Source organism: Hippopotamus amphibius, chromosome 1, assembly GCF_030028045.1.
Source record: "Hippopotamus amphibius kiboko isolate mHipAmp2 chromosome 1, mHipAmp2.hap2, whole genome shotgun sequence".
Lineage (NCBI taxonomy): Eukaryota > Metazoa > Chordata > Mammalia > Artiodactyla > Hippopotamidae > Hippopotamus > Hippopotamus amphibius.
The window spans coordinates 166,366,085-166,389,571 of NC_080186.1; the positions used below are offsets into that span (position 1 = coordinate 166,366,085).

Genomic DNA, 23,487 nt, shown 5'->3' on the forward strand with positions numbered 1-23,487 from the left:
GCTTTTTGGCCAACCCAGTATTTATATCTCCTCTGATTTCTTTAATGAATTTTGCTTTTATTCACCTGAGAGTTTATCTTGGCGATCACTTTATGTTAACACATACAGATAGACCTACATTATTCTTTTTAACAACTAAATAATATTTCATTGTGTGGTTATACAAAAACTTACATAGCTATTCCCATATTGATGAATGTCTAGGTTGTTCCCAATCTTTATACTACAAAGAGTGCTGCAGTGAAATTCTCATATAATTTATCTTTGTGCACATGGGCGAGTAGATCTTTGCATAGGTTCTTAGGAATAAAGGTGTTTGGTCAAGAGTATGTAAATTTAAAGTTTTGGTAGCTTTTGCCAATTTTCCTCCAAAGAATTTGTTTAAATTTACACTCCCAGAGCAGTACATGTGAGTATTCATTTTCCATAGTCTCATCAACATAGCAGTTATCAAATTTTATAACTTTTGTCAGTTGGATCAGTGAAAAACATATCTCATTATAGTGTTTATAATTTCTTCTGAATGTAACTTTGGGCATCTTTTTATCTATTTAAAAAACTGGGACTTCCTAGGTGGCACAGTGGTAAAGAATCCACCTGCCAATGCAGGCGACATGGGTTCAAGCCCTGCCCGGGGAATATTCCACATGCCACGGAGCAACTAAGCCCGTGCACCACAACTATTGAGCCTGTGCTCTAGAGCCCATGAGCCACAACTACTGAGCCCATGTGCCACAACTTCTGAAGCCCATGCTCCTAGGGCCTGTGCTCCACAACAAGAGAAGCCACTACAATGAGGAGCCTGCGCACCACAATGAAGAGTAGCCCCCGCTCGCAGCAAACAGAGAAAACCCGTGTGCAGCAACTAAGAGCCAACGCAGCCAATAAATAAATTAAATAAATTAAAAAAAAAGTCAGTCATAGTCAAGGAGAAAATATTCACAATAGATATATCTGATAAAGGGCTTGTATCCAGAACATATAAGGAATGCTTACAAATCATGAATAAAAAGGAAACACCACATTAAAAAAAAAAACTGATTATTTGGGAAAAAAGCTTGAATTATGGATGACTCAGAATTCATTAAGATATAAGTGAATGTAAGTGGTAAAATATTTAAGATTTTTAATTTTTGCTTTCTAAATACAAGATGATTTTAGTATTCAGCTATTCTACTTCATAAACCATTTATCATAATGTCCATATATAAGTATTTGAAGCAATTTTAGAATATAGTTAATTTTTTTTGGACTGCTCCATGGCTTCTCATCCAATTTAAATATAAGCTATTTAAGTTACTAATAAAACATGATAGTATTTAATATATATCCTAAAGTTGCCATATGATATTACAGTGAAAATTGATAAATGATACCACTTAACCATTCTGTTTTCTTTAGCCTTAACTTTATTTTAAAAGTTCTTTTTTAGAGAATTCCCTGGGTCCAGTGGTTAGGACTCCACGCTTTCACTGTGGGCAGCATGGGTTCGATACCTGGTTGGGGAACTAAGATCCTGTAAGCCACACAGTGTGACCAAAAAAAAAATTTTTTTTTAGAAAAGATGTCTTATATATTTCTCCATGAGAAAGTGGTTTATTCTTGTCTGTTTCAGACCTGTGGATATCTGGGCTTTGGGCTGTATGATCATTGAGATGGCCACCGGAAATCCCTATCTTCCTAGCAGCTCTGATTTGGATTTACTTCATAAAATTGTTTTAAAAGTAGGTAGGTATTATTGAAAAATACTGTTAAATGCCTCAACTAAGTATTTCCAGATCAATTCTGCTTGATTTTCAAATTTAGTTTCTTCTTATAAGAACAGGGAAGCATATTGTTTTGATAGATGGGAGTAGATGGATGCTTTGGGCTGATAAAAAAGGTAGAAAATTCTCCTCTGTTTTTGCAAGTAATATTTTTCTTTGCCAGGATGCAAATTGATACTCCATATGTTGATAGTTGATACTAAGAAAAATAGTAAAATAGGAACCTACTTCAGTTTGTCTGAAAGTTGTTTCAAAATGTTGGCTTCTGTAAATATTTACTTCTTTCAACGAGGACTTTTAAATAATAGAGTTGATTTTGATGCTTTTTAAAATTGCTTCAAAATAGAAAACCAGTTATTTACTGAGAAAACTTTTTTTAACCACAATAGATAAGCAGATAGCTGAATATCTTATTCAAAATTATTTTTGATGATAGCTGCATTATTTGATGATCTGCTTTGACTACCAAAACATTTTCATGGTTAGTATTGCTCATGGAGTTTCAAGGATTTTATATATATTTCTGAATCAGAAGCTTGAGGAGCCTTTTTATGCGGTGAGGCAGCTATACATAAACATGTAATTACAGGATCATAAGGAAGGTACTGTGAACAACTATAAAAACCATAAATCTGAGTAAATATTGATTAAAGATACAGTTCAGAGCCTTAAAGCAGCATACTTTTTTCTGCCATCTTTAAAGTTCTGGTTATGAGATTAATGTTAGAAGGAGCTCTAGAGATGGTGGGATCAATTTTGTTATTTTACAGTGAGGAAACCAAGGCACAGAAAAGGAAGATTTGCCCAAGGTCACAGAATTAGTTATAGCAGAACTAGTGCTAGAACTTAGCTCTCTCCACTCCTATTTATAGTTCTTTCCATTCTACTACTACTCTAAAGCCTTGTTTCTTTTTTGCAGTATTCCTATTTCTATATAATTTTAGTATTTTAGCTGTTTTCAGTGAGGCTTTGCTGATGAACACTTGCTAGTTAAGCCATTTAGATATCTTTATGGAAATGTGTAAAAGTTGCAATGTGCCTTTTCTAATAGCGTTATATATTATGTCTTGTATTTTGGGAAAGGAAAATGCATCTGTGGTTTTATATTTTCTACTGTCTATGTGCTATCAACAGATTACTGGGGAAACTCACATTTTTTATGCTATATTCAGATAGTTCCATGTTCAACTTTAAAAAATAAAAGAACTTAACTGTTATTCTCCCTTTTTAGTAATTTAATGCAGATTACATAATTTATTATTTTGATTGTAGGATAATTTCCCTGTTTTCTTATGTATGTATTTTTTCTCTTTTCAGGCAATTTGACACCTCACTTGCAGAATATCTTTTCCAAGAGTCCCATTTTTTCTGGGGTGGTCCTTCCTCAAGTTCAACACCCCAAAAATGCAAGAAAAAAATACCCAAAGCTGAATGGATTGTTGGCAGACATTGTTCATGTATGTTAAGATTAAGGATTTATTTCTGGGAAATTTGCATAAATTATAATACAGTTTTAGGATATTACTTTAATGAAATTCCGAAAGGATTCATGAAGTAATGTTATCTGTTAAAAGTTACTATATTCCTCTGTCTTTATGTTTTTAGTTCAGAGAAATTAAAAGTCATAGACTGTTAGAACTGAAAGGCCCCTGGGATAATCCTGTCTATTATTTTTTGTTTATCCCAATTTTATTGATAATTAGGGATAAACTGGAAAATTTTAAGGACTTATCGTGTTTATCAATACCTCTCAACAGCCAGTCTTCCTAGCAATCTACCCAAGGGATTGGTTCCTTGTACAGTGATATTCTAAGGTATGTACAAGGCATTGGCAGCTGCAGTTTTAATGTTGTTTGAGAATACACCGGTGCCATAATTCAGGTTGAGTTGTAGAAACGAAAACATTATTTGGTACTTTTAAATTAGTTTAAAATTTAAATTTTATTTTGAACTACATAATAAATATACCAGCATACTTAATACAAAATTCAAAAGGTGAGAGAGTTACTTGCTTCTATTTACTTTCTCTTTCCAGCCAATTTCCTTTCCCAGGGTCAACTAAGGTATCTTGTTTCTAATGTACAGCCCTTAAAAAGAGTGGTTACCTAAATTTCAAAGCAAGTATAGTGTGGTGTTTATAAGAAGGGAGCTCTGGATTCACATGAACTTTGTTTAAAACCCAGCTCTGTCATTCATTAGCTCTGTAAACTTGAGCAAGTCAATCTCCATGCCTGAGTTTACTGGGCTATTAAACAACATTAACAATATTTATTTGCTGGAGCTGAAGAATTAAATGAGCTAGTGGTAGAAATGTTCTTAGCACAGAGCCTTGAATAAGCTGTCAACAAACATTGTTAATGTTAACTGTTGTTGCTGTTATTTAGATAAAACTAAACATATGACATGTAACATCTAAAGACTATTATCAAAGGAAGAAGATTGTTTCTTTGGTATTTGGAAAGAACTAGAGTTTACTAAAGGATCAGATTTGTTTACTACATTTTCACTTTAATTTTTTTTTCATGTCATAGTTTTGCTTACACAAAGAATACATAATAATCATAGAAAAATAGGAATACTTGATAAACTGAGAGAAGTTAAGCTTTTCCCAACCCCCACAATCCAGGAAAAATTACTATTAATGTTTTGGTTTGTATACTTCTGGGCTTTTCTCAACCAAATACATGCATAGAAGTATATGCTTTTTAAAAGGTGTCATCCTTTACACACTGCTATGTAACCTGTTTATTTTCACTTAGCAGTATATTTTAAGCATATTACCATGTCACTAAGTATGGAGCTACATCATAATTTTAGTGCTTGCGTAGTGTTCATTGTATGACTGTGCTATAGTTTATTTAACTGATCTTGCAATTTTGAACATTTGTTTTTGGGGTTTTTTCCCTCACTATTGGTAAAGATGCTACAGTGAACATCTTTTATACATCTTTATGAACTTGTTATTTGCTTGGGATAAATTCCTAGAAGTGTGACTAGTGGACCAAAGGGTTTACACTTTTTAGGACTTTTGATATATTTTGCCGTTTTTCTCTCCAGAAAGGTTTCATTGATTTATACTCAAGTAGCATTGGATATAAATATCCATTCTAACATTGAATATTATAATTTAAAAAATATTTGCCAACTTAATAAAGTATCTTTTTTGAAATTGCACTTATGTTGTTACAGGAAAGTTGGACATTTTACTAATATTAATCAGTCATTTGTAGTTCTTATTTTAAGAATCTTTAACCTATTTGTCATTTAAAGTATTTCTTATATTGATTTGCAAAACAATAAGCATATTAGTCTTTTTTTTTTTTTTTTTGCTCTTGCATTGGGTCTTTGTTGCAGCTCGCAGGCTTTCACTAGTTGTGGTGAGTGGGGGCTACTCTTTGTTGTGGTGTGTGGGCTTCTCAGTGCAGTGGCTTCTCTTGTTGCAGAGCACGGGCTCTAGGCGCGCAGGCTTCAGTAGTTGCAGCATGCAGCCTCAGTAGTTGTGGCACACAGGCTCAGTAGTTGTGGCTTGCAGGCTCTAGAGAGCAGGCTCAGTAGTTGCGGCTCACGGGCTTAGTTGCACTGCAGCATGTGGGATCTTCCCGGACCAGGGATTGAACCTGTGTCCCCTGCATTGGCAGGCAGATTCTTAACCACTGCACCATCAGGGAAGTCCCAGTCTTTTGTTGTATATGTTGTAAATACTTTTTTTCAACTTGAATAATCCAGTGGTTTGGAATGCCACATTTATCATAGACAAAATGCTTATACATGCTTGGGTCTGTTTCTACTTTGTTGATTTCTCTCTTTATTCTAATACAGATACAATTTTGATTGTTTATTGTAACTTTAAAATACATCTTTTTCTTTTTTGGCCTCACTGCATGGCTTGCAGGATCTTACTTCTGCAACCAGAGATTGAACCCAGGCCCCAGCAGTGAAAGCACAGAGTCCTAACCACTGGACCACCAAGAAATTCCCTAAAATACTTCTTAATACCTGATGTAGAGCTGTATTTTTTTCTAGATTTAAATTTTTTAAACAATTTTATTGTGGTATGATTTCTTTACAGTAAACTACATGTACTTCAGATGTACAATTTGATGAGTTTTGATAGGTGTATACACCTGTGAAACCAACACTACAATCAAGATACCTAACCTTTCCATCGTTCCCTAAAATGTCCTTGCATTCTTTTGTAATCCATCTTTCCCTTCATTCCTGTCCCCAGATAACCACTGATTTACTTGTCACTATAGTTTACATTTTCTAGAATAGTCTGTAAATGGAATCAAACAGTATGTACTCTTTTCTGTCAGGCTTCTTCAACTCAGTATTATAGTCTAGAGATTCAGTTCATGTTTTTGTGTGTATCAGTAGTTTGTTCCTTTTTATTGCTGAGTAGTATTCCATTGTATGGATATATCACAATTTTTTATCTATTCTCCTGTTTTGGGTTGTTTCCTCTTTTTGGCTATTACAAATAAAATTGCTATTAACATTCACTTATAAGTCTATGTGTAGAAATGTATTTTCATTTTGAGGGGGAAACTGCCAGTCTGTTTCTCAAAGTATGGTGTTTCACATTTTCCAAACTAGGGCAAGTATTTAAATTTTGTGAATTATATTATTCACCGAAGGAATATTTGTCTGCTTCTATTAGGCTATGACCTTTTAGCATTTTTCTTCCTGTTTTGTTGATGGATAACTGTTATGTTCTAAAATATTTTTAGCTAGTTGCAATCTAAAGGATCTCAATATTCCCTCATAAAGACAAGAATGGACTCCATTTTATTTTGTGAGTCAACTTTTTTTTTTAAATTATGGTAAAAAACACATAACATAAAATGTATCCTCCAAGTTGCAGGAGCAGTGTTTTCAAGCAGAAGAGCAAGGACGGGCTCTTGTGCACGAGGGAAGTTGTTGCCTTTGGAGGGGAGTATAGTTGGCTTACCTACAGAGATGAGAAGGAAGACTATGAAGGTGGTAATGGTGGATGCTGATACTGCAGTTGTGTTTGATACTCTTTGCTGTCAATAGCAAAGACTAAGCACAGTCAACATTTTCATCACACAGGGTGCCTGTCTCTCCAAGCCATTCCAGCAAGTAACACGTTGATTTTAGAAAAAGAAAAAAACGTATCCCAATGGATTTTACCACTGCCTCAGAAGTCTGAAACTCAAGGTCAAGAAAAAGCAGGCATACACAGGCCTACCTTGGAGAAATCCAGACTGCTGCCATAAAAACCTTCAGAAACAAGAAGGGGAGGCATGTGGTTCCAGATACAAAACCCAGAGTTTTCCACAAAGTGGCACAGAGAACATAACTAGTAACAAACCTGTGGGCTTCCCTGGGGTGCAGTGGTTAAGAATCTGCCTGCCAATGCAGGGGACACAGGTTTGAGCCCTGGTCTGGGAAGATCCCACATGCCTCGGAGCAACTAAGCCCGTGTGCCACAACTACTGAGCCCATGTGCCACAACTACTGAAGCCTGAGCGCCTAGAGCCTATGCTCCGCAACAAGAGAGGGCACTGCAATGAGAAGCTTGCGCACCACAATGAAGAGTAGCCTCCACTCTTTGCAACTAGAGAAAGCCCATGCACAGCAACAAAGACCCAACACAGCCAATAACTAAATAAATAAATTTATTAAATAACAAAAACAAAAACCTTGCGAACTCACATCTTAAAGATAGACCCTGCATCTCACCAAACAATCCATAAAGCCATGAAAGATGTCTGTAGTACATACAGTAAATCTTGTCCTTAACTAAGCAAAATCTGACATCTCAGAAAAGATATTCGGGCATCATCAAAAGGAAAGAAAAATAACTTTAAAAAGTAACTGTCTTCCATTCCTAGGCTTTTGTTTCATTAAGCTTTTTTAAACCTGATGTCTAGAAAGCATTCACTTCTACAAAATAAATTAAGCCTCATTGTACTACACATTTTTCTCATTTTATCATAAAATAATTCAGCATCATTGCTATAGAGCTGTATTTTGATAAATGTGTAAAATATGGTTCCTAACACAAAACAGCCTTGTCTGTGCCAGTAGAAGATTCAAAAGCAAGAATGCTTAACAACTAGTTTTTGTTTTAGGATCCAAGTAATCATAGCTTTAATCAAATAATTCCCCATCCCTTCTCCCAAATCCCAAATGTGTATTACAGACACATTTCAATAATTCAGGGGGATTTCATAAATTAATTATAACAAAAAAGCTTGATGGGAGAAAAGAAACAGCTAATTTTTCTCCCTTTTTAACTAGTAAAAGCTATGATTTTATGAAAAAGCCACAAAAAACACTACATAAGTATCTGTGATGTGGATTAACAAAAATGCATAAAGATAGTCCAGTTTCTGTACCAACATTAATAAGTACCTCCCCAATGTGTTCTCACCTTTGTTTTAATTTAAATGTAAATTCAAGTATATTTTATATTTTAGATCCTCTCTATTCTTATTGACAAATAAGATAAAAGGGACATATCAGCAGAGACTAGGTCTTCCCACATGCCAATTAGCAGCATGATACTGCATAATTATTACAGGATAAAGATTAAGCAGGTAAAGCTAAAAAGCCCTAATCAAAACATATTCAGATAAGGAATAGAAGATCAAGGAGATATGAAAACAAACATACATCCAAACTAGAGCCTAAACTACAACTTCCTCCACCTCCTCCGTGACTTTGAGCCAATAAACCTTGACTGAACATCAATTATTTGCCAGGCAATGCTAGTGCAGGGACACAAATATGAAGACACAATGAACATCCCATCTTTCAGGGTTTTGATATGCTCTGGCCCCTAAATGTTGCACTAAAGTTACATATTTACATAAAGCTTATCCTGCACTGCCCAATATAGAAGCTTCTAGTACAAGTTCCCATTTAAAGTCACACTAGTCACATCTAAAATTCTCAAGAGCCACATGTGCTTAGTGGCTGCCAATCATACTGGACACATTTACATCATGCTATGCAGATATGGAGATATACAGAAAGAACGTTTGCATCATCACAGAAAGTTCTACTGTGCAGACTCTGCTCCGACACCAAATAGGTGGTCTCTATCACTTACTGATGCTCTGCTCTAGGGAAATCATGTAGCCTGTAAGCGTGTTTCCTTTGCCACAAACACAACCAAACAGCTAAATAAATTATAACCTGTCCATATAATGGATGCTGTGGAGCAATTAAAAAAACAGGTCAGTTGGTACTAGCACACAAAGATCTCCACAACCTAATACTAATAAGAATAATGCACATTGGATTAAGAAATATCCAGTGTGGGGCTTCCTAGGTGGCGCAGTGGTTAAGAATCCACCTGCCAATGCAGGGGACACAGGTTCGAACCCTGCTCCGGGAAGATCCCACATGCTGCGGAGCCGCTAAGCCCGTGTGCCACAACTACTGAAGCCCATGCGCCTAGAGCCCGTGCTCTGCAACAAGAGAAGCCATGGCAATGAGGAGCCCTCACACCACAAAAAAAGAGTAGCCCTAGCTCACCGCAACTAGAGAAAGCCCGCATGCAGCAACGAAGACCCAACACAGCCAATGAATAAATAAACAAATTTATTTAAAAAATAAAAAGAAATATCCAGTGTGAATCTAAAAAAATGATACTGATAAACCCAGTGGCAGGGCAAGAATAAAGATGCAGATGTAGAGAACGGACCTGAGGACACGGGGCCGGGGGCGGGGGGGGCACGGAGAGGCAAGGGAAAGCTGGGATGAAGTGACAGTAACATTGACATATATATACTACCGAATGTAAAATAGATACCTAGTGAGAGGCTGCTGTATAACACAGGGAGATCAACTCAATGATTGGTGATGACTTAGAGGGGTGGGATAGGGAGGGTGGAAGGGAGGGAATATGGGGATATATGTATAAAGACAGCTGATTCGCTTTGTTGTACAGCAGAAACTGGCTCAACAGTGTAAAGCAATTATACTCCAATAAAGAGCTAAAAAAAAAAATATCCTCTTACCAAATTTTAAAATGTACAGGACTTCCCTGGTGGCAGAGCAGCTAAGAATCTGCCTGCCAGTGCAGGGGACCCAGGTTCAAGTCCTGGTCTGGGAAGATCCCACATGCTGCAGAGCAACTAAGCCCACGCGCCGCAACTATTGAGGCTGTGCTCTATTGCCCAGTGAGCCACAGCTGTTGAGCCCATGTGTTGCAACTATGGTAGCCCGCGCATCTAGAGCCCGTGCTCCACAACAAGAGAAGTCACTGCAATGAGGAACCTGTGCACCACAATGAAGAGTAGCCCCCGCTCGCCACAACTAGAGAAAGCCCATGGGCAGCAATGAAGACCCAACACAGCCAAGAAACAAATTAAATAAATAATTTATATATAAAAGAAAAGAATCTGCCTGCAAGTGCAGGGGACACGGGTTCGATCCCTGGTCTGGGAAGATCCCACATGCCACAGAGCAACTAAGCCTGTTCACCACAACTGCTAAGCCTGCACTCTAGAGCCTGCAAGCTTCAGCTATTGAAGCCCGCATGCCACAACTACTGACCCCACATGCTGCAACTACTGAGCCCACACAGTGCAACTACTGAAGCCCACATACTCTAGGGTTCTTGTGCCGCAACTATTGATCCCATGTACTGACTAATGAAGCCCATGCACCTAGAGCCCAGGCTCTGCAACAAGAGAAGCCACCGCAGTGAGAAGCCCTGGACCCCAATGAGGAGTAGCCCCCACTCACAGCAACTAGAGAAAGCCCGTGTGCAGCAACCAAGACCCAATACAGCCAAAAAAACTTAAAAATAAAATGTACAGTACAATATTGTTAACTATATTCACATTGTTGTATAGCAGATCTCTACAACTTTTTCTGTGAATCAATTTAAACATACACTGTTTGAAATAAAGTGTAATTACTTTCAATATATGCAGTTTATTGTATGTCAGGTGTATCTCAGTAAAAGTTCTTAAAAAAAGTGTAATTATATGCAATTACTTTGGATAGTCGGGATTTTAACTATCTTTTCTATTCATGAGATCTTAGACAAATTACTTGTCCTCTCTGGGCCTTAGTCTCCTCGTCTGTACAATGAGGATAGTAATACTACCCAACTTGTAGGGTTGCTGTTGGGATCAAGTAATAGGAAAAGGCTAGATAGAGTGTTGTATGGCACATAGTAAGCATAAATAAAAGTTACATATTATTAATATTTTTCCTTCCTTCCAATAAACAGCTCAAAAAATAAAAATAAAAATAAAATAAAAATGACTTGGGTGAAAAAAATGTTTTGCCTTCTTTTAGGGGAAGAATAAAAATTATAAGGCAAATGGCTTTTATTCAAATTCTATCTTTAATATTTTGATTAAAGAAATGTGTTCTATTTATAATTATGATTATTTGATTATATATAGATTCATTATGTGCAACTTATTATTCCAAAACTCTTACTTCCATTGTCTGTTTTTGTTTTGTGGGGTTTTTTTAGTTCTCTACTCAGTTGAAATCCTCCCAAGTTAGGGAAACAGGGAGGAGCTGTTCTGATAATGGGTTATTGAAAGATTTGGGGGCTTGGATATTTGTTAAATTGTTTTATGCCATAGAAAGAGCACTAGATTAGGAATCAGACAATATGAGATAAAATTCTAGTTTGGCAAATCACTAACCACGCTGCTGACTCTGTAAAATGGCAATGATAATGCATGAACTTCCCACCCTATGGGGCTGGTAAGAGGATCAAAACGAGCTGATTAATCCCTGCTGATTCCAGCAGAAGTAGATCAACTCTGTTTTGGCTAGAACTGTAGGACATTTAACCTGTAGTAATGCCTTACAAGTACAATTTCTTAGGGAAATAAGTGGTCAGAACTCACTGTCAGAAATTCTTGAGGTTTAATTCCATCTTTTCAAGAACTCTTTCAGCTCTGGGTAATGAATTACAACCTACATTTGTGAAGTAAATTTAGTATTTACCATAAGGACCCTTGTTAAGAGTTGTTTGACATAGAATCTTTTTTTTAATTTTCTAGGCTTGTTTACAAATTGATCCTGCTGAGAGGATATCATCTACGGATCTTTTGCATCATGAATATTTTACTAGAGATGGGTTTATTGAAAAGTAAGCATTTTGTGTGAGTGTGGACTTTTTCGTGTTTTGTATTAGGAAATTTTACTAGCATGAAAATTACTACATAGGTTAATGTTACAGAACAGAAGAATTCACTTTATCAAAAACTTACTGAGTGTCTGTATTGACTAGGTATATGGTAGACTTACAGGTGTCATGGTGAAAATTCTAATAATAAAAAAAAGTACAGTTAACATTCATTACATAGTTATTATGCCCCAGGCAGTGTGCTAAGCTCTTCAAATGCATTTTCAATTCTCATTATAGGCCAGAGATAATATTAAATAAACATCAGTACTTTTTAGCTTTATTTCCATTTAGACCTCTGACTCAGAATAGTCCAGTTTTTCCTCTCTGATCTATATATTATAATTAGTGTTCGTTTCCCAGATAGTTTTATTCTGTTTTCCTTATTCTGTTTCAGTTCCTGTTGTTTTATTCTCCCCACCAAACTGGAAGTTCCCTGAACACAGGGACCATGCCTCTTAACCTTTCTCTGTCCCTCATTGTATCTAAAATATATAATGACAATGTAGATTCATAAATCAGCCATGCTTCTTAAAAAAAGAAAACAAAACAAAACACCATTTTCTATTTGGGCTTTGAAAGAAACAGGAAAAGTTTCTCCTTAATTGTAAAATCAGTCAGTTTGCCTTTGGATATGAGGTCAGAAACATGAATATCAATTAAAAATGTGATGGAGTTAAGATCAGGCATAGAAAAGTCCAGGACCTCCATTGAAGACAGACCGAAACAGAAAAAGGCAAAGGAAATTTTTTGAGAGTAAGTATAACTTCAGGCATTTCAGGAATTTTAATCTAAAACAAAAAGTGAGAAGATATATTAAAAGTGCCATTGATAAGTGTCAGTTATTGAGTAAAAAGTTGCTTCCTATCAATTCTACATAGACTAATTTGATTTCTCTTGTGTATTTAGATATTAGGATTTTACTATTATGGGGTGAAAGTTCTTGAGTTCCAGTTATAGAACCCTCAGAAAATGTTTGGGGGAAGACTTTTTACTTGGTTAAGAGACAGCTTTTTTTTTTCATGGACCTTCTGTAATGCAAGGAAGTTTTGACAGAAGTGTGCCGTTTTCTTATTCAGCCAAACTAATCACACTGGTTATTTTCTTCATCTCCTCACACTATGCTTTATTATAATTCTAGGGGACAATTCATTCATGGTAGAATTCATTCAGTCCCAAACCGAGAGCAGTAGCTGCTTCAAGGAGAGAAACTGCAACTCAGGGAGAGGGGTGGGAAGGAGACTTTTCAGTATAACCTTTTGAGTTTTGAGCCATGTGAATGGATTTTCTATTAAAAAATAAATAATTTTTAAAAAGTCAAAGTAAAACCAAAACAATCTGTCTTCAATATTGATATATTCTGTTGTATTCTGAAAATTCTGATGTATTCTGAAAATATTTCTCTAGAGTAAGATTTTAGAAACTAGTTCATCTTTTAAGTCCTGTTACTTTGAAGAATCACTAAAGGAACAAAGTGGCCTGAGTTTTCTTGAAAAGAATAGTATATTTATCAGAATTAAAAGCAATGCTTTTATTAAGTTAACTTTGCATCGGCAAAGGAATCTAATTCATATGTCTATCTTGTAAAAGCCTTATTAATACTAAATAACCATAGAAAAAATTTTGAAAGATTTATCTTTACTAGGAAACAATTTGTATTAGGTAAATATTGTGCCATCTCTTGGCATGCATTACTGATAACGTATTTATTCTGTAACTCAAATGTAAATTAATTGATTAGAAGTTCTTTTAAATATAAAATACTCTATCTACATAAATAAAGGTATTTGATATTGCTTGTTTTATCAGATTCATACCAGAACTGAAAGCTAAATTGCTACAAGAAGCAAAAGTCAATTCATTCATAAAGCCAAAAGAGAATTCTAAAGAAAATGAATTTATGAAAGATGATAGAAAAACAGTTTATACCAATACACTACTAAGTACTTCAGTTTTGGGAAAGGTAAAAATGCCTTTTTTTAGCCAGTATAACTATTTTCTAGTTAGTACTCTAGTGGTAAAAATAACTGTTCTCCTGACTCAGATTTTGGATGTATCTATTCTAGGAAATAGAAAAAGAGAAAAAGCCCAAGGAGATCAAAGTCAGAGTTATTAAAGTTAAAGGAGGAAAAGGAAATATCTTAGAACCAAAAAAAATAGAGTGTGAAGGTGGACATTGTCAACAGGATGCAGTTGAAATTGCTCATACTATGTCTCAAGATACAAAACCTGCTGTCAGTGAACCACCAAACGCTGTCAATCCCAGCACTAACGCTATGGGCATGAAAGATGATCTGCATGCTGGAGGCTGTATGGTGATGCCACCCATCAATCTAACTAGCTGTAATTTGATGGCTTCAAATCCCAGTTCAAATCTCTCCCACTCCAATTCAAGGTGAGTTTTTTTTTTTTTTTTGAGTTTAGAGAAAGGTTGTGTGTAATGGTAAAGCTGAGCACATTCCAGCACCAGGCATGGCCTGGAGTCAAAGCAGCAGGGGTGAGTAGGTGACCTCCGTGGAGCCTCACATGGCGAAGAGGATGAGGAAGGCGACCATCAAACAGAAGAGTTCCATAGCCTCAGACAGGGCAAAGCCCAGAATGGCATAGGAGAAGATCTGCTGCTTTAGAGACGGGTTCCTGGCGTAGCCAGTGATCAAGCTGCCAAACACTGTTCCAATGCTGGCCCCTGAACCAGCCACACCAACTGTGGCAGCCCCAGCGCCAATAAACTTGGCCGCTGTGTCAATGTCCTGGGAGACAGCACTGGTCTGGAATTCCCGCCTGGCTACCTGGAGTGGGACACTGCTGTAGGAGGGCTGTTCAGACGGGATCTCTGACCTACTCAGGAAGGAGGCAGACACAGGCCTGATCAGACCCCTGGTACAAGAGCGAATCAAAGCAGGAGGAATGAGTAGTGCCCCGGGGGTCTGCATTTTTTCAGTCTCCTAGCTTTAGCTCTAGGACTCAGCTCAAGGTGAGTTTTAACATAAAAGAAACAGAAGGAAATGGACCTAAGTAATACAATGTTATTATATAATGGTATTTCAAAGAATCAAGTTTGTAGTATCTGTATATAAACAATTTGAAGATATATTGCAATTATAATCATATAATGGGCCATTACTAAGTGCTTCTTATGAATGCTACAGAAGAAATTAACTTTTCTTGGCTATCTAGGTGTTAAGTTTTTCACTAATGCCATTTGGAAAAACCTCATTTTTTTTAAAAAAAAAAAGACTCAGAAAAATTACTTCCCATCTGAAGAGAAAAAAGTAATGTGACCTCAGTTTTGGTATTGATGTGCCTTCATATAATAAAGTAAGCTTTATTTTCATATCATAGCAAATTGTCTAAATGGAGGAAAGATAGTTGAAAATAACCTTGTGTGGTCAAATAGCTTTCAAGGTCAAATATTTCAGGAGGAAAACAACATATTGGACCAATTTTAGATTTAGCTACCAATACAGATTGAGAGACTGGTACCATGAATCTGGTTAATCAAGGACAGTGTGTTGGATGGCAAGGGTCTGTCTAGCAAGGCATCAAGGCCAGTTCTAAATTTAGGGAAACAACTATGGCTCTGGTTGAGGAAGGAGACTTAGTTCAATATCCTAAGCCAATCTGAGCAGACTAGGTGGGCTACAAGTTGTGGAGCTTAGTGGTCTGCAGAGGACCACTTAGTGGACATGTCTGTACAACAGACTACAGACAGCAAGTGTCCAATCATTCTTGAGGTGATTCCCAAACCATGATCTCAATAACCATGGTTACAAACTAGCCTTGGTCAGAAAGCTCAGAAATTCATGGACCCTGTAGTTAAGAGATCCAGGTTCAGAACAGACAGAAGGGACCACGTAGGCCAGCTGGAGTAACCCCACAGCATGGTTGTAACCACTGATGCTAGCCATGAGTGAGTTGTTCTCTGCTCTGTTTTCACCTCTTTACTTAGAGCAGTTGGTACTTAAGGACTAATAATTGCATGTTGGCACTCATTGTTCAAACAGTAGACTACCATGGTATAACTTATCATTATTGAAGCTAAAACAGAAGCACTTCTGGAGAGTTCTAATAACTTCTCATTTGTTTTTAAATTATAGGTTAACTGAAAGAGCAAAAAAGAGACGTACTTCGTCACAATCTATTGGACAAGTTATATCTAATAGGCATGAGGATACAGGTCCCACTCAAGTAAGGCAAGAAGCTAGTCATTAAAATATGACCTCTTTCAACATTATCTCCCCACCTCCTGCCCTTTCTCTATCTTTGGGGCTCTGAAATTTTTTAAGAATGTGCTTTTAGTTTCCTTTTTTTTTTTCCCCCAAGATGAAAATAGGTTATCATTTCCTTAGTGCTTTCACAATTTTAGTTAATTTCTTATAACTTGATTTGTGTCTTGGGAGAAAAAAGTTAAGATTTTCACCTTTAAAAGTCACAAGACTTTTTGGTTTTTCACTTCCAAGAAATGATTTTAGTATCTTCCTTTATGGATTAAGAGCAATTACCAAATAGATACATCTTACTTTTCACAAGAAAACATAATCAATGTAGTTCATTTCCTCATTTTTCACATAGGAAAGTAGTTTAAAAATTGAAACACAGTATTATTTATAATAATAGAACATTGAAACAACACAAATCCAAGAGCAAGTGACTGGTTAAGTACGTTAAAGTATATCCAGACAGTGGGATACTATGCATTACATTGTGGAAGAGTTCATTAACCTAGGAAAGTTTCTATCATCTGTTGCCAAATGAGCAAAAACAGGTAACACAAAAGTTTTTCCAGAACACTGAGTTCACAAATAATTTTTTCCTTTGGATTTTTCCAGTGTCTAGAGCACATCATTTTGTAAATAGAAAAATAAGTTATTAATAAAACAAACTGAAGCAATTTGTCCAAAGTCAGAGTGCAATGAATAGGATCAAATATTAAAAGTTGAGACTGTGGTTCTCATGATCAAGACTATTCTCAGAATACTGAATATGCTAAAAAAAGGTTTACTTTATGAAACTTTTATTGAAGTTTGCTCTGTTTATATGTTTGATGGTATTCTCTTCTACTTCTTATTACAATAAACTTGCAAAGACAGTCATTTTTATACCTATCTTGTACCATCCAAATGGCTGGCATTTGTAGGCTTGTTATTCAATAAGTAGTTACATACCTTTTTTCAAATTAACTCTTGTTTATTTGTTTTTTAGAGCCAAATGGAGAAGGGCGTGTTTAATGAGCGAGCAGGTCAAAGTGACCAAATGGCAAATGGAAACAAAAGGAAGCTGAATTTTTCCAGATGTGACAGGAAAGAATTCCATTTCCCAGAATTGCCTTTCACAATACGGTCAAAGGAGATGAAAAGAATGGAAGGTACACATTTGTTGCATAGCTTTACAAATCTCCAGACATAATCTTTTATAAGACCTTTTTTGGTAATATAACTTACATGTTATAACGTGATTTAGGTAGAAAGGAGTATATTGCTATGCAAAATATTTTCAGCTGATGAAAATTTTTTTCCCATCGTCAAATAAGGGGTAAGACAAGATAATTTTAAAGAAGAGTTATGAAAACTTTAAAAAGTAAAATTTTCGTTAGCTCAATTTTGTTGAAATGTTAGAACAGTATTTGAGGAAGGTGTTTTTTGGTTTAGTATATGACCTGGGGTAAATCAGTTTCCTCTGTTTCTCTGTGATAACTTGCCCGTGTAAGAGCAGGAATGATATATGTGCTTCCGGCATCCAAGGATTTAGTAGATTAAGATTTATAGCATGTATTGGGCTCATAAAATGAAACATTTTTTTGCAGTGTTATCATTATGTTTCTTTGAAGAACAGTGACACCTTGTGAAAAGATAATATAATAGCAAGAAAATAATACCTGTATAGCTCAAGAGGAATTATCTGATCCACTTAGCAGTTATACTCAGAATTTTAAAAATAAATGTCCTCTTTATTTAGAGGACAGACTGGTAGACTATTTGTAAAATTATATAACAAATCATTTATGATTGGCACATTATACCATTACAACTCAGGATTGTTCAGTTCCTTTATAATAAACTGAGAAACTGACTTTAGTGGATATCAGAATTTCCATTTGAAACTCTTGAAAAGGAAAGTAAAATTTCAAGGTAGGAGTAACAAGTTCTCGTTGTACATATTTTTGCGAAAGTTAAACAGATAAAAGTGCTAAAGAGGGAATCAAAGGAAACAGATTCATCTAAAATACCAACTTTACTTAATGCAGATCAATATCAAGAAAAACAAGAGGTAATTTTTTTTTATTTATAGCTTTTACTAAGTAATGCTGTTTAGAACCCTTGACTTAGTATATAATTTTAGTTATTACTGTTGGAAAGTCAGATAAAAATTCAAAATTCTATAATCTTTGACCTCTAGAAACAGAATTATATATTCCTAGAATAACCAATTACGAAAGGTTTTTGAAAGTTACTTTTTTGAGGATAGCAAATGCAAACCCTCATTTGAATGTTGAGTGATTGAATATATGGTACCCAGTGAAAATGGTATGTGTGTTATGTGTACTACCTGATAGTGGGTAAACCATGCCAGAGGAAAGGAATAATGGTATAAACATAGGATTATACTGACCATAAGAACATATGATTTTGTCTTTAGCCTTTTTCTTCCTGTTTTTTCTCCAATTTACTCCCCCATCTCTGCTCTCTACCTATTGTCCTATTCTCACAAAGATTTGCTCTCAGATAACTATCAGATAATCTTAAATTTTATTTGGGAATCTTGACTCCATCAACATCTAAATGAATACTCTTTAAAGGTACTCTTTTAAGGGAAAGGGATTATGATGAGCACCCACTGAATTAAATTATATTGACAGCCTTCTATCCTGTACACCTGTGAGGTCATCAACTTTGTTATCTCAGTTTCTTATTTTCTAAGTAAAATTGACTACATTTTTATTCATGATAAAATTAGCTCATACTTATTAAGGAAATTTGAAGAAATTATAAATATAGAAACTTTGATCTGAAACTATGTAAGAAGGTATTTTAGCTAATTCTATTCAATCTCTACAACATTCAGGTAAGAGTTATCAGACACTGTTAGATATATTTTCACAGTGACATTTATGCCTTATTCCTGGCCTAGAACTTGTTAAGAACTCCACAATCAACTTTACAGAAAAAAAAAATTTTCTAAATAGAACAAGAAAGGCATTAATGGCCATCTTTTTAGTTCATTATAAAAAGTAATAAGGTGGCTTCAAACTTTTATACCTTCGTGACTTATTGATGTCACAGCATGTTGAACAGCACACCATTTGCACATTTTTTTAAATGATAGGATGAGTTAAGGCTCTTGAGTTTGGGCAGACTAGTAATGTGCTACATGTGTTTATCCTACTGTCCTATGAGAGCCCCCAGAACTGAAATTACATTTTAATGCAGGAAGAAAGGATCATCAATGATGGTTCTAGTTCATTTGTACTAATCATTCAAATGCAGTTCTGACAAGTGACTGAAATTGCATATAGGGCTGGTTCAAATGCTTTTAATAAATTAATGTCAGAATTAAGAAAATTTCCTAAATTTCGAGTTGATCGTTTGTTAATTTAGAGCATGAGAGAATATGACATGTTTTAAAAAACATAAGATAGGGAATGGCAACTTATTTGTTCTATTCACTGATTTGTTTCTGAATTACTCACATCCAAGCACTTCCCAGTTAATAGTATACACATGTATTGAATAGATTCTATGACCTAGAGAGAAATTCTAATTACTGCTAATGAATGAGTTAGGCAAAAGAGAAGAGTCCATAGAAAAGCCACCTTCAGTTTTGTCTCATGATGATAATAAGGAACACTCTGCTAAGTAGTCTCCCTGTACCTGATGAAATAACCCCAGGTGCAAAGTACAAGTGCTTATCTGTGGCTGTATTTCCTTAGCCAAAGACTCACCATTTCCTCAATTAAGATCCTGTTTCTATTTACTTTTTAGAATACAGGAAATGCACAAAATGAAAGGAAGAAGAATCTGACAGATGTAGAGTAGAAAATGCAGCAGCTGAAAATTCAGGAAATCCCAGAATCACTGTATGGTTAAAAAAAAATCCTTTTTATTAATATTACATACGCAAAAATGCTGACTAGAGAATTCTGTGGCTATATTGTAAATCCTGTGTAGTGATGTGTTTACTCACCTAAATTTGTTTTTAAATTTATTAATCTTTAAATTATTCATGTTTTCTTAATTTGAACATTAATTTATAAAAACTGCCTGACTGGTAAATCCTAATAAAACTACAGCTTACATTAAGTCATATAATTTTATTTGATGACCTGTTATCTCAGTCATGTTTGATTAGTGGTCATTCTTAGCTTTGGTTCAGAACTTTATAATTATAGATGGAGAAGTTTCTAAATGTGTAATAAAATGAAATCCCAATGTCTGGGAGCACCAAATATTTCTGAGCAAACAAATACACTTGATAAGCATGAAACATGGGTTTGGTTTCACACTGAACATTCTGGATCAGCATTTAAACATATTGTGAAGGTTGTTTTAAAAGGATGGAGACTGAGCAAAGCATTGAAGCAAATCTTTTGGCTTGACCAACATGTTTATCATTTAGTAGTTTATATAGAATATACTGTTACATGTAATTTAACATTAGTACAGTCATGATTTTGTCAACATGTATTTACATTCTTATCCCTCGTTCTTATTGGCTTGGTTTCTAATTTTAGGATGGAGATGGCCATTGTAAGGGGAAGAATTTGAAGAGGAGCAGATTTTTTTTCTGGTAGTGTCTTTTCTTTTAAATCTTAAAAATACAAATTGGCAAGTCTTCCCTTTTAATTTTATATACAATAGAAATGTAACATGAGCTGTTAAGACAGCAATTCTTCGGCATTAGCATCATCCAGCTTTGTTTTGTTAGCAAGCCATTCACTGTTTTCTTCTTCTAAGAATTCTGTTGATGTGATGTTTTGATTTGGAATTATAAAGTCATCTCCTCTCTGCCTGCTTCTTTACTTGCCATGATTACTGAGTAGGTAAGACATCCTGTCATATGATATGCACTGTATTTATTATGCTGATCTCTGCCCTCTGCTAGTCACATAACTTAAGTGTCAGTTATTTCCTAGAATGCTCAGGCTTCCTGAAGTGAGTTCTCAGTGAAATATCTGACATTTTTTTAAAAGTAGTTCATTACCATTACATGATTAAAAATATGTTCTGTTAGTTAGCTATAAAAGCACTTGTAATATTTACATAGTATCAGAAAATTATATGGTATTTAAATGTTAATTTTTTAATCCCTTTAAGCAACTGCCAACACTCTTCCAGTTTCCTAGTTCAATCTGATAGTGCTTTTTTTTTTTTTTTGGCTGTGTCAGGTCTTAGTTGCACCACAGTATTCATTGAGGCATGCAGGATCTTTCGTTGTGGTACTCAGGCTTCTCTATGGTTGTAGGATGTGGGTTTTCTCTCTCTAGTTGTGGCACACGGGCTCCAGGGCGTGTGGGCTCTGTAATTTGTGGCTCTCAGGCTCTCTAGTTGAGGCGTGCAGGCTCATTAGTTGTGGCATGCGGACTTAGTTGCATCACGGCCTATGGGATCTTAGCTCCCCCAACCAGGGATCGAACTCTTGTCCCCTGCATTGCAAGGCAGATTCTTTCCCACAGGGAAGTCCCTGATAGTGCCTTTTATGTGGTACAAACTTTTTCTATTTATATATGACCCAGAAGAGGTATACTACCAAAATTCTTGATTCTCATATTTTTCAAAAAACAATAAAGTGGGATTATCTGGTATTTTACCAGGACTCTGCCTGATTTTGTATTTACTAAATAGACATGAAAAACAAAGGAAAACATAATTTCTTTATTACAATATTATGATCTCTTTTCAACTCATTAAAAGGTTGATTAAAATTAACAGCTAAGATTATTATATATAACATATCTTTCTAAAAGACTCCTTTAAAAGATTAGCTTTAGTAACTAATCTCCTCCAAGGAAATTAAGAGTTGTTCCTATGGTAGGTTCAATAAATGTGTCTGCCCATTGCTTATTGCATTTATATATTCATTGATCTTTACATCAAAGGATTGTCCTTTTTTTTTTTTTTTCAATTTCTACAAAAATGCCTGGTGGGATTTTGACTGGGATTGTGTTAAAATCTATATATCAATTTGAGGAGAATAGGTCTTAGAAATACTGAATCTTCCAATCCACGAGCATGGTATAAACTCTCCATTTATTTAGATCTTTACATTTTTTTCTGTGATAATTTATAGCAATCATATATCATTCAATAAAGGTACTCCTATGTATTTTGTTTTTTGATGCTATTATAAATGATATTATTTTTTAATATCATCTTCTCTTTGGTTGTTGCTAGTATTACAGAGGTACAATTTGTTTTTCTATATTGAGCTTGTATTTTGAGACCTTGCTAAATTAAATTCACTTATTCCAGTAGGTTTCCTTCATTCCTTTGTTCTTTCCTTCTTTTTTTTGTCTATTCCTTAGGATTTCCTATACAAGCAATTATAACATTTGCAGATAAAGACAGATTTACTTCTTCCTTTCCATTGTTTCTATGTTGTGACAGTGCTGCACAGAAATTGTGAGTGGACATTCTTGCCTTTTTTCCTATACCAGAGAGAAAATATTGAGCTTTTTCCCACTAAGTATGATGTTGATTATAGATTTTATGTAGATATTTTTATTAGATTGAAGAAGTTTCCTTCTATTTCTGTTTGTTGAGTGTCTGTACCATGAATGGATGTTAAATTTTGTTAAATACTTTTCCTGTATCTTCTGAGATGTTTTATGATTTTCCTTCTTTATTCTGTTAATGTGAATTACATTAATTGATGTTTTAATGTTAATTCAACCCTACATTCTTAGGATTAAACTCCATTTGATCCTTTTTATGTATTGTATTGAATTTCATTGGTTAATATTTTATTAAGATTTTGGCATTTACATTAGTGAGGGATTTTAGTCCCTTTTTTTTTTCTTGTGTTGCCTTTGCCTGCTTTTGATATCAGTTTTACGGTGCTTCATAAAGTGAGTTGGGAAGTTTTCCATCTTCTTCTCTTTTCTGAAAGAATTTGTGTAGGATTGCTTTTATTTCCTCCTTAAATACTTGTTAGAAATCACCAGTGGGGCCAGCCGGGCCTAAAGTTTCCTTTATGGAAATGTAAGATGCAAATTCAATTTCCTTAAATTTATTTAATAAATATGGAGATATCCAGATTTGCTAGTTCTCCTGTGTCAGTTTTGGTAATTTGCCTCTTTTGAGGAATTCATCCATTCCGTCAAAGTTGTTGATTTTTATTGGTATAACATTGTTTATCATTTTTCCTTGTTATCATTTAAGAGGTGATGTCCCCCTTATCATTTCTTGTATTGATAATTTGTGAGGGGTTTTTTTGGTAAGTCTAGCTGGAGGTCTATCAACTTTCCTAATTTTTTTGAAGAACCAGGTTTTGGTTTTATTATTTCTGTTGTTTGTTTCTTATTTTATTGATTTATGCTCTTTTCTTTCCTCTATTTATTTTGTGTTTAATTTGCTCTTTGTGATATTGTGA

General features: G+C 35.1%; 2 protein-coding genes across 3 annotated transcripts in view; one reads left to right on the top strand and one right to left on the bottom strand.

Moving 5' to 3' along the window:
• The window catches only part of CDKL3 (cyclin dependent kinase like 3), a 47,730-nt gene extending 26,857 nt beyond the window's left edge, over positions 1-20,873 (top strand). Inside the window, exons 5-13 of one of the 2 annotated variants that reach the window (XM_057735008.1) lie at positions 1,616-1,728; positions 3,084-3,223; positions 11,777-11,865; positions 13,711-13,864; positions 13,968-14,296; positions 15,999-16,089; positions 17,104-17,266; positions 18,071-18,168; positions 20,630-20,873. In XM_057735008.1, coding sequence (XP_057590991.1) covers positions 1,616-1,728; positions 3,084-3,223; positions 11,777-11,865; positions 13,711-13,864; positions 13,968-14,296; positions 15,999-16,089; positions 17,104-17,266; positions 18,071-18,168; positions 20,630-20,689 — 1,237 coding nt within the window. In that variant the 3' untranslated portion in view covers positions 20,690-20,873. The remainder of the gene's footprint in view (positions 1-1,615; positions 1,729-3,083; positions 3,224-11,776; positions 11,866-13,710; positions 13,865-13,967; positions 14,297-15,998; positions 16,090-17,103; positions 17,267-18,070; positions 18,169-20,629) is intronic. The other variant, XM_057735002.1, reaches the window with a different exon arrangement.
• LOC130853321 (ATP synthase F(0) complex subunit C1, mitochondrial-like) lies at positions 14,424-14,864 on the bottom strand. The gene has a single exon (XM_057735032.1). The coding sequence runs from the start codon at positions 14,832-14,834 to the stop codon at positions 14,424-14,426; it is 411 nt and encodes a 136-aa protein (XP_057591015.1). The 5' UTR covers positions 14,835-14,864.
• Positions 20,874-23,487: the final 2,614 nt, after the last annotated feature.